Raw genomic sequence first — 13,555 nt, forward strand, 5'->3', positions numbered from 1 at the left:
CCCATCATCTCCTGCAGCAGCCAGTCCACTGATGTCCTCTCTTCTGACCTGACCCTCTCTAATTGCACACAGAGGCTGAGAGTTCTTTCTAGCACCCATATCTGCTTAAAATTCCCCATTAGCTTCAAAATACAGCCCAGCTTCACAAAGAGGCCTTCCTCCTGGACCTCCCATCTCCCCAGTTGTGCTGCTTTCTCTGACCAGACTGAACTTTCAAAGCTTGGATCTCTCACCTCTGGGCCTTTGCAGGTGCTAGTATACTCTTTTTTTCCCCCCATTCATTCAATTAACAGATATTTAGGGCCATCTACCCCATGCCAGGTCCTGCTTCAGGCATCAGGGACACAGCAGTGAACAAAACCTATGAAGTCCCTGCACTCATGGAGCGAATTCGTCCCAGCCGAGGAGTCTCCTCCTCCAGAAAGGCTTCTCTGACCTGGGCTGGTTTGGTGCTGCTCTTTGCTTCTGCAGCCCTGTGTTCCTCCATCCTGGAACTCCAGATTGCTACTGTCTGCTTGCTTGCCTGGCCCCACCAGTAGGCTGAGCACTTCTCGCAGGCAGGAACCATGTCCTGTCACCTCTGTGTCCCCAGCACCCAGCAGAGTGAGTGTTAAATGACGGGCTTCCAGAACAGCCCAGACTCACAGTCCTGCAGAGACAGTGGCAGATGCCACTTGCAGGGGCCTCTCCAGGCCCTGGGGGTCCTCCAAGGCCTCAGTCAGCGTCACTCGCTCCCCTTTGAGGCCCTCCTCAGAGTACAGACTGATCTCTGGGGTAACGTAGTCCTGCAGAAGGAGAGGGGTGGGAAAATTAAGTGTAAAACAGCACCTTGGACCTCCCTGGAAGAGGGAGTCGTAATGGCCCCAATGACCACGATGGTGTGGTCACTCAGCTAGAGCTAGACTTCCTGGAGTGTGAGGTCAAGTGGACCTTAGGAAGTATTATCACAAACAAAGCTAGTGGAGGTGATGGAATGCCAGCTGAGCTATTTCAAATCCTAAAAGATGATGCTGTTAAAGTGCTGCACTCAATATGCCAGCAAATTTGGAAAACTCAGAAGTGGCCGCAGAACTGAAAAAGGTTAGTTTTCATTCCAATCTCAAAGAAGGACAGTGCCAAAGAATGTTCAAATTACTGTACAATTGCACTCACTTTCACATGCTAGCAAGATTATGCTCAAAATCCTTCAAACTAGGCTTCAGCAATATGTGAACCAAGAAATTCCAGATGTACAAGTTGTATTTAGAAAAGGCAGAGGAACAATAGATCAAATTGCCAACATTCGTTGGTCATAGAGAAAGCAAGGAAATTCCAGGAAAGCATCTACTTCTGCTTCATTGACTATGCTAAAGCCTTTGACTGTGTGGATCACAACAAACTCTGGAAAATTCTTAAAGAGGTGGAACCAGACCACCTGACCTGCCTCCTGAGAAATCTGTATGCAGGTCAAGAAGCAACAGACAGGGAACAACTGACTGGTTCAAAATTGGGAAAGGAGTGTGACAAGGCTGTATACTGTCACCCTGCTTATTTAACTTAAATGCAGAGTACATCATGCAAAATGCCGGGCTGGATGAATCACAGACTGGAATCAAGATTGCCGGGAGAAATATCAATAACCTCAGATATTCAGATGATACCACTCTAATGGCAGAAAGTGAAGAGGAACTAAAGAGCCTCTTGATGAGGGTGAAAGAGAGTGAAAAAGCTGGCTTAAAACTCAACATTCAAAAAACTAAGAGCATAGCATCCAGTCTCATTACTTCATGGCAAACAGACGGGGAAAAAGTGGAAGTAGTGACAGACTTTATTTTCTTGGGCTCCCAAATCACTACGAATGGTGACTATAGCTATGAAATTAAAAAACATTTGCTCCTTGGAAGGAAAGCTATGACAAACCTAGACAGCATATTAAAAAGCAGAGACATCCCTTTCCTGACAAAAGTCCATAGGGTCAAAGCTATGGCTTTTTCCGGAGTCATGTATGGATGTGAGAATTGGATAATAAAGAAGACTGAGTGCCAAAGAATTAATGCTTTTGAATTGTGGTGCTGGAGAAGACTCTTGAGAGTCCCTTGGACAGCAAGGAGATCAAACCAGTCAATCCTAAATGAAATCAACCCTGAATATTCATTTGAAGGACTGATGCTAAAGCTGAAGCTCCAGCACTTTGGCCACCTGATGTGAAGAGCCAACTCACTGGAAAAGACCCTGATGCTGGGAAAAGTTGAGGGTGGGAGGAGAAGGGGACGACAGAGGATGAGATGGTTGGATGGCATCATCTACTCAATGGACATGAGTTTGAGCAAACTATGAGAGACAGTGAAAGACAGGGAAGCCTGGCATGCTGCAGTCCATGGGGTTACAAAGAGTCAGACATGACTTAGCGACTAAACAACGACAACCAGTGGTTAAGACTCCACCGCCAATGCAGGGGAGCATGGGTATAACCCCTGGTCAGGAAACTAAGATCCCATATGCCGTGTGGCATAGTCAAAAGAAAAAACAAAACCACCCATTGCCCTTCAAAGACTACCCCCACCCACACATGCTTCCCCAAGTCTGTTCAGCTGGGACTGCCAGGAGCTTCTCCCCAGAAGCCAGAAACAACTGGGATGTTCTCTGCAATGTCAACCAGACAAGCCTGAGACCAAAGCCCTCGCTGGTCCCTCACTGGCCCTTTGGGACCTAAGACCAAAGTTCTCAGCAGGAGCCTGCCAAGTACCATGCCCTTTGCCCTGCCTCTGGGAGCCTCGTTTTCAGCCTGGTGGAGGGACAGGCAGGATGGACAACCGCTTCCGGAGATCTGAATTTGACCCTTCTTTGTATACAATTCCAACTCTATATCAATCTCTACCCCTTACTAAACTGGCCCCCAGCTGCACTGCATCTCAGGAAGCTACAGGCCCTTTCTGCATTTCTGGGTGTGTCTTCCTCATCAGGATCATTTTTCATTCACTCACTCCTTCATCGAATGTTTTATGAAACAGGGACTTCTCTGGTCGTCCAGTGGCTAAGATGCTGAGCTCCCAATACAGAGGGCCTGGGTTTGATCCTTGGTCAGAGAACTAGATCCCAGATGCTGCACCAACATAGCCGAGTGAGTAAATAATTTTTTTTTTTTAATGTTTATGGAACATCTACTGAGTGCAAGACATATGCTAAGGTCCTGTCCTACCCCTTCTCATTTGGTCTTCCCAAGTATTATGGCATTCACAGACTAGGAAAGTCAGGCTCAGTGAGGTTAAGAGGGCTGCCTGAGGGCACAAAGCCTGTAAGTGGCAGGGCCAAGAGCAGAGCAGTGCAGTTTTTTTCACTGTTGCAACCCAGCACGTCCCACGTGTCAGGAACACATTAGGCATCTAATCAATGCTGACTGAATCAAAGGAACCCAGGTCCACCAGACTTCAAAGCCCTTGGTTCTCTTTTGTACCTCATTACCTCCCACATGAAGATGAATTTATTGTGAGAAGCTCACAATAAATTGTCTGCAAACATTTGCATGTTTCTGGAGAGGCTTTGAAAACTCTTGACCCCTCCTTTGCATGGCTGGGCCACTGCCCTAGTTAAGATTCTCTTCCTCTCTTACCAGGAGGGTTGCAACAGCTCTAGACTCAAGAGTTACTTGTCCTTCCATTAAAAAAGAAGAAGAAGAAAAAAAAAAGAAAACCCAAAATGTCTGTCAGGCCCTGATTTTAGATTTCCACTTTCTCTTCTGGGTCTCTCTAGTGTCCAAGACGGTTTTGTCAAGCTTAATTTTAGTAATTTGTAAATTCGTGTTATGACAATGGTTTTTCCCCCACCTTAGAGATATGAAACTGTAACATTGACTATGCCCTTTCAAACCACATTGTTGCTGTTGTTTAGTCCCTTCAGTTGTGTCCAACTCTTTGCGACCCCGTGGACTGTAGCTGGCCGGTTTCCTCTGTCCATGGGATTTCCCAGGCAAGAACACTGGAGTGGGTTGCCACTTCCTTCCCCAAGGGATCTTCCTGACCCAGGGACCAAACCCCTGTCTCCTGCATTGGCAGGTAGACTCTTTAGCACTGAGCTACCAGGGAAGCATCTGTGAGCCTGTGCATCTCTACGTGGCGCCTCAGCTCTGGCTGTGGGCCTGAACACCTAGGCCCTGGGGGGGCAGTGCGTGCCCACAGCCACCCCCACCCATTTCTGTTGCTCTAACTCCATCCTTCCCCAGGCTCCAGCTGGAGCTAGTGCGGCTTGGCCTTGGCCTCCCCAAGCCAGGCTGAGCATCCCCCAGAATCCCTTTCTTCTCCAGTTGGCTCCACAGTCAGGACTCTCTAAATAATAAACCCTCTTCAGGCTCCAATCCCTTGTGATCTCTCCCAGAGATCCCAGCTCTAGGTGTCCCTGGGGCTGTCTTCCTCCTCAAGGCCTGGGACTTAGGGTAGATGAGGCGACATCTGGTCCCCCACGCCCAGCCACTCACCCGGACGACTCTCCTCAAGGAGCCAATGCCTTGGGTACTCCAGCTGGTCCCTGGGGCTCCAAGTTCCGTATCCCCTTGAGGCAGGACCAGCTTCCGGCCCTGGAATGCTGGCTGTTCATGCAGCATCCAGCTGTGGGCACAGAGACCTAGGGTCACTGAATGGAGCGGGGTGGGGGGTTGTGGGGAGGATGTCCCCGCAAGGCAGGGTCTCTGGGTAGCTATGGGGGGCTTTTGCCCTCAGTGGGCACTTCTCACTGTCCTCACATCCCCGAGGTTCACATGCTGGAGCCCGTCGGGAGCTCCGCACTCACCAGCCTCGGACCACCCGTACGGAGGCCACACGGGCCCAGCCGGAAGCATCATCAGCGTCTTCCCAGACCTCCCTGCGGCTGCCTTGGCAGCCAGGCTCTGAGAAGAGGATAATCTGCAAGAAGGCCCAGAGGGGTCCTCAGGGCCCGTCCCCGGAACCCCCGCCTCCTGCTCTCCCACCCATTTGCCCCCCGACCCCAGTGCCCCCTACCTTTCCAGGCCTGGTGTTCAGTTTGCCCTGGGTCTTCAGTGCTGGGCTCTGGAATAGAGAGCCGTGATACGTCTTTATGGGGTTGCCTCCTTATTGCCTCTCTCAACCTGCCGCTCCAGGAATCCCATATCCTCCCTGCAGGCCTCCACCCCTCAAAGACCTGGCCCATAGAGGATGCTACACTTGCTCCCAGCCCCCAGGGGCTTCATCACTCTGTCCCAGGAACTGTCCCCTTCCCCAGCTTCTGAGATTTTATCAAGCCCTTCGGAATCTGCAGTGCAAACAGCCTGCTGCTCGGGTCGGGAAACTCTGCCTCCGAGGATCCCAGTCCTCACAGGATCCAAACCCTGGCCCAGATGAGGCCAGGCCCCCCTCCATTGCCCGCCCAAGGCCTCACTCACCCACCCCTCCGGGGGCCGGGCACGTGCCAGCTTCTCTGGAGGCGGCCTTTCCCTGGAGAGCAGGGGCAGCTGTCCTGGACCCTTCTTGAGCCCTGGTGCCCCGTGGGGTGGCAGAGCGGATAGTTTTGTGCCCAGTGTTTCCGAGGTGGGGGCCTCCTTCAGGGCAGGCACCAGACCCCCAAAGAGGAGGCTGCCTCCAAGACGGGACATGGGCCGGCTGCCTGCCTGCCACTCTGACCCCGGTTCTGGGTGGGGACCCTTGGCACCTGCTACATGCTTCTTCATCATTTCCAGAGGAGAGCAAGAGACCTGGGCGGGCCGGGCAGGAGAGGGGTCCCTGGGGGGGCCGGGCCTGGCTCTCTCCTGCCTGCGCTGGAGCTTTTCATCGTCACTCAGGTAGGGGTTCTCTGGCTCTTCGTCCTCCTCCCGTGCCTTCTCCTCCTTCTTTACTTCCAGGGCGGGCACCTCCTGGGGGCTGGGTCCCAGCACACATGGCCCAGGCTGGTCCTCCTCGATGGCAGGTAGGGTGGCGTACATGGCCAGGTAGGAGGAGCGGGGGGCTCGAGGTAGCCGGTGAGTGCGCAGGATCTCGGGCGGCTCCATGCTGCGCAGGGTATCCAGGAAAATCTCCAGGTCAGCGGTCAGGGCCACCTCCTCCTCCTCCCTCGATGGTTCCAGGAACGTCTTGCCCTTGGTGGCTTCAAGGACAAGCTGGGACTCCCGGCTGCTCTCTGCTCCCATCCTCACCGGGGCTGGGGGACCTCCTGGACTGGAGGATACCCTGCCCCCTGAGGAGGAGGGGGCGACAAGAGAGGCCGGGGCCTGGACAGCTACTTTCTGGGTGGAAGATGGGACATTAGAAGCACCAGGGTCCTGGACTTCTTTTTGGCTGGGAGATGAGACGGTGCTTTCTTCAGACCCCTGGACAACCTTTTCCTGTTTGGGGGATGGGACGGCAGGAATTGTCAGGCCTTGAGCAACCTCTTCCTTGGGCCGGGGAGGGACAGGGCTGCCTGCTGTGCTCCAGACGACCTCTTTCTGGCTGACTGGGCTGACTTCTGGGTCTTGGGCAACCTTGGTTGGTTTGGGGGCTGAGGCAGCAGGAGCACTCGGACCCTGCACTACCTCTTTCTGGTTGGGAGATGAGTCAGCAGGAACCCCAGGGCCCTGGACTATCTCTTGCTGGGTAAGGGAGACAACAGGGACTTTTTCAGAGTCCTGAACAACCTTATTCTTTGGGGAGGATGGAGCAGAAAGACCTCCTGGGCTGGTGATGGCCTTCCATCTCATAGAGGATGGAGCAAGAGATTGTCCAGGGACTATAACAACCTCAGTCTTCACCATGGGCAGGACGGTGGCTGCAGGGGGATCTGAAAGCCCTTCTCTTTTGATGGAGGGCAGGGCCTGGGGTCCCCGGGGCTTGAGAGTGAGCTGGGCCCGAGCCTGAGTAGGTGCTTCAGGTTGCTCTGGGGGGTGAACTAGGCCCAGGGAGAGGGTTCGGGTCTGGAGTCTGGGAGACAAAGGTACTGCGGTGTGGCCCTGAGAGGTCTGGAGAGGGGACTGGGTGGGGCTGGCAGTTCTCTGCACCCTTGGGACCTCATGGACCCCAGCACCCAGGGCTCTGTCCTGTTCCTGGTCTGGGTGGGCTGCAGGGACGTCCTGGCTCGCAGTGGGGTGGGCCTCCTCCGGGAAGCCCACAGGGCCCGGGGCAGATCTGTCCTTCAGCTCTGCCGTCCTCATCTCAGGCAGCTGCCTCAGGGCTGACCCTTCTGTGCTGCCCAGACCTGGAGTCTTTGGCACAACAGCCAGGGGCCTGGAAAGTTGGCTGGTGGGGGCGGCCCGCTCAGTGGGCACAAGGCTACTTAGCAGCTCCAGGGCCTGACTGCGGCTGGGGGAGCCCTCAGCCCGGGGGCTCACCACCACTGCCCGCACCGCGCGGGCAACATTGCGGCCCCTTGGCAGAGCCTCGCCCAGGAGCGTTGGCCCCACGGAGTTGATCACGGTGCTGTTCACCCGTCGATCCACGTGCCCGCCCACCATCACGGTGGTCCGCACGGTGCGCGTCACCCGCCGTTCCTCCAGGCTCCTGGAGCTCCCGCTGGTGAGACTCACACCCGGGTGGGGGCTTGGCTCCCGGGGCCCGTGCACCGGCACGGAAAACTCAGTCCTGGCCGTGGCTCCCGCGCTCGGCGGCTCGGTCCTGGGGGGCTGGGGGCTGCCCTCACCCCGGTCCGCAGCCTCCTTCAGTCTTCCCACTGGCCTTTTCTCCTTGAGGGGGAGTGTGTACTTCTTGGAAAAGACGGGCCCGTGGCTCTGGAAGCTCTTGGAGCCAGCCCCGTCCTGGGGCCCCTGGTGGTTCACGGGTTCTTCCTCCCGGACAGCAAAGCCATTGACTTCCTCTCGACGATGGCTGGACTCAAACATCTCCTCGGAGGGGGCTTCCCGCCGGGCCCCTGATACCAGGGACACCTTGTGGAAACGTTTGACCTCGTCCTGGGCAGGGGGCCATTGCCGCCATGTCAGCGTGGCGCTCACCACTCGGGCCTTGGCCTCAGCCGGGGGCCCGCTGGCCTCCTCCATGTTGGGCCCCGGCAAGGCGTCCTGAGGTGTCCTTGGCTCACTGTGGTCCAGCTCGCTGCAGAGGGTGCCGGGAAGAAAAAAGATGGGGTCGGGGGAGTGGTCAGGGTGGTTCCCTGCAGTATAGAATGACCACCTCTGCAGAGGTCAGACTGAGTAACCTCAGACCAGTCATTTGAGTTTCGGGGCCTTTGTTTCTTCATCAGTAAAATGGGCACAATACCCTCAGAGCTCCCACCCCCTCCCTACTTTCAGGCATTCTCCTATGCCAGGGTCCTTCAAGGGGTGAAGCTGAGGCCTAAGCCTAGAAGGAGAGAGAGGAAGAAAAGAGACAGGCATGTGGATCCGACTCACTGGTGTATGGACAGGGCTGTGACTCTGCCCAAGGAGCCCTGGGGCTAGTCCTCCAGGAGCTAAAAACTAGAATACCGGAAAGCTGAAAACTAGACAAGCAATGTTCTGACCCTGTTTCTGATCGTGGTGAAGGAAGATGAGGAAAGACAGCTTTGGCCTCAAGTAAAGCTGGGTTCCCCCTATCCCTGTCACTCATTAGCAAGATGACTTTGGGCAGCCACTTTTCGCCGGCAAGTTTCAGGGCCCCCAGCCAGGAAACTGGAATAACAAGAGTATGTGCTTCACAGGGTTATTGTCAGAATCCAGTATGAGAGAAAGAATAAAAACTCACTTTATAAGCTAAAATGCTGGCTTGTAAGTTTCCCCATAAAGAATAAACTATTCACTATGGCAATCAGTATGGAGTTTTCTTAAAAAACTAAAAAGTGAGGTACCGTATCATCCAGCAATCCCACTCTTGGGTAAATATCCAGAAAAGATGAAAACTCTAATTCAAAAAGATACGTACACTTCAACGTTCATAGCAGCACTCTTTACAATAGTCGAGACATGGAAGCAACTAACGTGCCCGTCAATAGATGACTGGTTTAAGAAGACGTGGTGTATAAATACAGTGGACTATGATTCAGCCATAAAAAAGAATGAGATATTGCGATCTGCAAAAATAGGGATGGACCTAAGGAGTGCTATACTTAGTGAAGTAAATCAGACAGAGAAAGACAAACATAATATGATATCACTTACATGTAGAAACTAAAAAATGATAACAAATGAATTTATGCATGGGAATTCCCTAGTGGTCCAGTGGTTAGGACTTGTGCTTGCACTGCGGAGGGCGCAGGTCCAATCTCTGGTCAGAACTAAGATCCCGCAAGCCGCACAACACAGCCAAAAAAAAAAAAAAATCTATGTGCAAAACAGAAAGAGACTCACAGACACTGAAAACAAGCTTATGGTAACCAAAGGGGAGGGGGAGGCATAAATTAGGAGTATGAGATTAACAGATACAAACTACTGCTTATAAAACAGATAAGCAGCAAGGATTTACTATATTGCACAGGGAACTATATTCAATATCTTGTAATAACCTGTAGTGGAAAATAATGTATATATATATAAAATGGAATCACTTTGCTATATATTAGTACTTGACACCAACACAATATTGTAAATCAAGTATACTCCAATTTTTAAAGACAGAATAGATTATTTATAAGTTATGAACACACATTCCACTTCTGCAGATGTGGGTAGGGGGAAAGACTCAGAGAGGTTAGGAAATTTGCCGAGTCACACAGTAGCAGAGGCAAGGATTGAATCCAACCCTAAGTGGTGAACCACCAAATCAAACTCCTTAATGTATCTGGTAAACTAAGACTCTGTGGTTTGGGGGGTTTATTTGGAGGCACAGCAGTCCTGGAGGGGGCCAGGCAGTCTCCACTCTGACTTCTAGGCTGCGCTGAGTAGGACAATCCTATTCTCAGGCCTCAAGAACCCAAGAGATCAGCCTGTTTTGCGCCAGCCTCAGTACTGGCCTGTCTTCAGCTCCTTCTCTCTGTGAGGCAGCCCCCAGACCATCATAGGGGCCCTTAAGGCCGGAAATGGACCCGTGCCCCCAACTGCCCTCCCCCTTTCTCCATTTCCCTCCCTCCTGAGAGGCTGATGGAACCCAGTACTTTGACCCTGTCTTGTGGCCCCAGAAGTGACTCAGGCTTTATGAGGGACAGAGCTGAACGGGGCTGAGGCCCAGGGAAGCCTGACCTGACTCGGGGACCACTGGTGGCTGTGACAGCATGTGGCCTGGTCCAGGATGGGCTCTGAGTGGCCCCAGGAAAGTCTTGTGTAGGAGGGAGGGGAGGGGCTGGGAGGGATGCCCAATTCTTTCCCCAGGCCAGAATTCCTGACAGCTATACACTCAGACACCTGAGGGTCTGGAATTTGTAGCCCTTCCCTAAGGCCCAGCCCTCTCCCCTGTCCTTACTGAGGAGCTCTTTTTCTTCCAACAGAACCTCTGTCCTCCTGGCTGGTACTAATGATAACAACGATCATTCGCTGAGATTCACCATCCATGATGGCAGTGACAGTAGGGGGCAAAGCCTGGGTTCTAAGCCCTGTATTCATTCCTTCACTCATTCATTCAGTGTTCATGGTGTTAGGTGATGTGCTGGGTTCTGGTTGCATGCGTGCGTGCTCAGTCATTTCAGTCGTGTCCCACTCTTTGTGTGACCCTGTGGACTGCAGCCCACCAGGCTCCTCTGTCTATGGAATTCTCCAGGCAAGAGTACTGGAGTGAGTTGCTGTTTCCTCCTCCAGGGGATCTTTCTGACCCAGGGATGAAACCCGTGCCTCCTGCATCTCCTGAATTGCAGGTTGATTCTTTACTGTTGAGCCCCTGGGGAGGTAGCCCCCGGTCCTGGTTAGGTTCATCCAAAGCCAATTTCTCTTGAAAGTGGTATTCCCGGAGTTCAGGGGTCAAAGAATTAGACATAAAAACAGGAACCACATTTGCAAGGCCTCCATAGGCTTTGGCAAAGCCACAGGAGAGTGGAAGAGGAAGCCATTGGTAATCGTATCAGATATGTCTGTTACCTCCCAATAATCAGAATTCTATGCCTCTCTGAACCCAGCCCCCAGACAACACCCCTGATAGTCATTCCACAAGCATGTAGTCATTTGTTTCTGCCTGCATACCTCTAGGGACAGGGAGGTCGCAATTTAACAGCTGACCTGTCCCATCCCTGAATAGTCATGATAGCTAGAATGTTCTTCACACTATGCAGGAATCTGCCTGCCTATAGATCCCCTGACCCCGTTTTGCCCTTCCTCTGAAGACACACCTCAAAACCCCAGGAGGCCTGTCCTAGGCCAGCCGAAATGCCCAATTTCAGAGCCCTCTCTTCTTCCAGGCCCTGGACCAGCCGGGTCACCTGTGACTTCCAGATCAGGTGTGTGGGGCTGGGGAAGGGAGCAGCTATGGAGGGGGGCCGGGGGAGTGTGGGAAAGAACCTTGTCTAACTCAACAAGGCCTGGATTCTCCCTGCTTACCTGTGAGTCACCCCCAAACTAGGCCAAACCAGCCCACAGGCCCACAAGCACATGCTGTGTCACACACAGGCACACACCAACGCACAGGCACAAACACACAGACACTTACCCCTGCACACACAGGCAGAACCACAGAGTCAGACATAGGTACTCAGGGACGTACACCCAGGGACACAGCAGACACATGATTCACACAGACGCGGAAACCCACAAGCATAATGACACATGCACACACATGCACACACACACACACAGTCAGTTCACAGTCTCCAGCCCTTCTCCCCTTGAAATTAACCCTCACTGGAACAGACACACACACCCGGATGCATGCACATCTTACATATTCGGCCCCGATCACGTCGTGCCTCCCCACACCCTCCCCATATTTGCCAGTCCTGGCCCAGGGAACCCTGCCCTAGGAAGGGAGCACAGAGAAGAAATCACACCCCTGGAGGTCCACTTCCATTCCCTCTGAGCCCTCACCTCCTGCAAACCTGTCATTATCCACCCGTGCCCAAAATAGTCAGGGAGTGGCAGATGGAGTCCCCCAGCCAAACCTACTGCCCCTTCCTTTCCCCTCGCCAAGGCCTGCCTCCTCCACCCACCCTCCCTCTCTCTGTAGCCCTTCTCCCCCCGCTGCCCCCCCACACACTTCAGGGTCTGCTTTAGACCCTGCATTAGCTCATCTGTTTTGAACTGACTCTTCTAGGATCATTGTAAGCTTTCTCAAGGTAGAGTTCTGCCTACCATGATGGAAAATTGATGTTGGTTAAAAAGAAAGAATTAGTTATTCGGTGAAGGGAAAAGGGAAAAAAAAATAGGGGGAGCATTTATTATCCTCTGTGCATAATCAGGGATTCTTATTCAACCTTCCCCACCGAGCAGATCCCTGAGCCAGCCTGGGTCGCACACATCCCTCTTCCTCATCACAGGATCATTAATTATCCTGACTCCAGCGCAGAGGCTTGGGCATCCCTGGCATTGCCTCTGCTGCCACAGTGCTTCCAAGTGTGGGTCCCCGCGCAGACAGTGAGTAGATTTCCCCCCACGTGGTCGCAGGAAGAAATCCCAGGTCACAGGAAGCTCTGTACAACAACCACCCTCACCCCCACTCCCGGCACGGGGCCCCTGATGCCTCCATGAGAGGCGGGAGAGAGGGGTGTTTAGAGCATGGGTGCAGGTGTGCATGCTCACTTGCTCCAGTCGCGTCTGTCTCTTTATGACCCACGGACTGTAGCCCACCAGCCTCCGCTGTCCATGGGGTTTCCCAGGCAAGAACACTGGAGTGGTTGCCATTCCCTTCTCCAGGGGAATCTTCCCAACGCAGGATCGAACCCGTGTCTCCTGCATTGCAGGCAGAGTTTTTTAACCGCTGAGCCACCAGGGAAACCCTAGAACACAGGTACCTGGGTTCAAATTCTTGCCCCTTCACTTTCTGGTTGACTTAGAGCAGGTGATGAAACCTGTCTGAACCTTAGTTTCCCGTCTGTCATTGGGGTGAGAGGGTGGAGAACAGGATTAGTCCTACTTTATGGGGCTGCTGTGAGGATTAAATAGAATTATGCTCAGAAAAGGAACTATAGGTGACAACCACCACCATCATCAGTAGGAACTTTTCAGAATGCTGTCTGAGGCCCAGGATGTCCTTCCAAGTGGTTCTAGAGGGGTCTCAAGTTCACCCTGTTGTCAGTGAGTTTTACAGGACCCATCCTCCTTTCTCTGAGACCACCAGGCAGATTCAGGAGAATCATTTCAACACAAATTAAAAACCAAGGTTTAAAAAGAAAAATCGAGGCTTAGCAATGTTATGTGGCAGCCTGGATGGGAGGGGAGTCTGGGGAGAATGGATCCATGTTTATGTATGGCTGAGTCCCTTTGCTGTCCACCTGAAACTATTACAACATTGTTAATCGGCTATACTCCAATACAAAATTAAAAGGTTAAAAAAAAAAAAAAAAAAAAAACCCGAGGCTTGGGAACCTCAGCGCCTGTTCACCAACACAGGGCCAGGTGGGGTAATTATTGCTGCGACTGAAGCGTTATTAATAAGCATCCCAGCTGTCTTGGTTGCCCTACTCTCTAGAGTTCAAAGTGTCTCCCTGTAACCTCCTCCTCCTCCATCTCCAGTGACCAAATCAACTTGACGACTCAAGGCCCAGAGATGTTAAGCAACTCGCCCCAGGACATCCAGTACCGCCTGAGAGTTCT

The 13,555-nt window shown here is 52.8% G+C and overlaps 1 protein-coding gene across 5 annotated transcripts in view; it reads right to left on the bottom strand.

Moving 5' to 3' along the window:
- CRYBG2 (crystallin beta-gamma domain containing 2) overlaps nt 1-13,555 on the bottom strand; it is a 30,406-nt gene that overhangs the window by 10,887 nt on the left and 5,964 nt on the right. For 3 of the 5 annotated variants that reach the window (XR_006342322.1, XM_043909344.1, XM_043909342.1), the window contains 5 exons: nt 5,372-8,006; nt 4,971-5,018; nt 4,762-4,874; nt 4,451-4,580; nt 646-785 (listed from right to left, as the gene is read on the bottom strand). Coding sequence is in view for 4 of the 5 variants with exons in the window: in XM_043909344.1 (XP_043765279.1) it covers nt 646-785; nt 4,451-4,580; nt 4,762-4,874; nt 4,971-5,018; nt 5,372-8,006 (3,066 nt within the window). In the remaining variant the exon portion in view is untranslated. Of the gene's footprint in view, nt 1-645; nt 786-4,450; nt 4,581-4,761; nt 4,875-4,970; nt 5,019-5,371; nt 8,007-12,541; nt 12,688-13,555 lie in introns of those variants that run through there. The other 2 variants (XM_043909345.1, XM_043909343.1) reach the window with 2 other exon arrangements.

Source organism: Cervus elaphus, chromosome 8 (assembly GCF_910594005.1).
Source record: "Cervus elaphus chromosome 8, mCerEla1.1, whole genome shotgun sequence".
NCBI classification, from domain to species: Eukaryota; Metazoa; Chordata; class Mammalia; order Artiodactyla; family Cervidae; genus Cervus; species Cervus elaphus.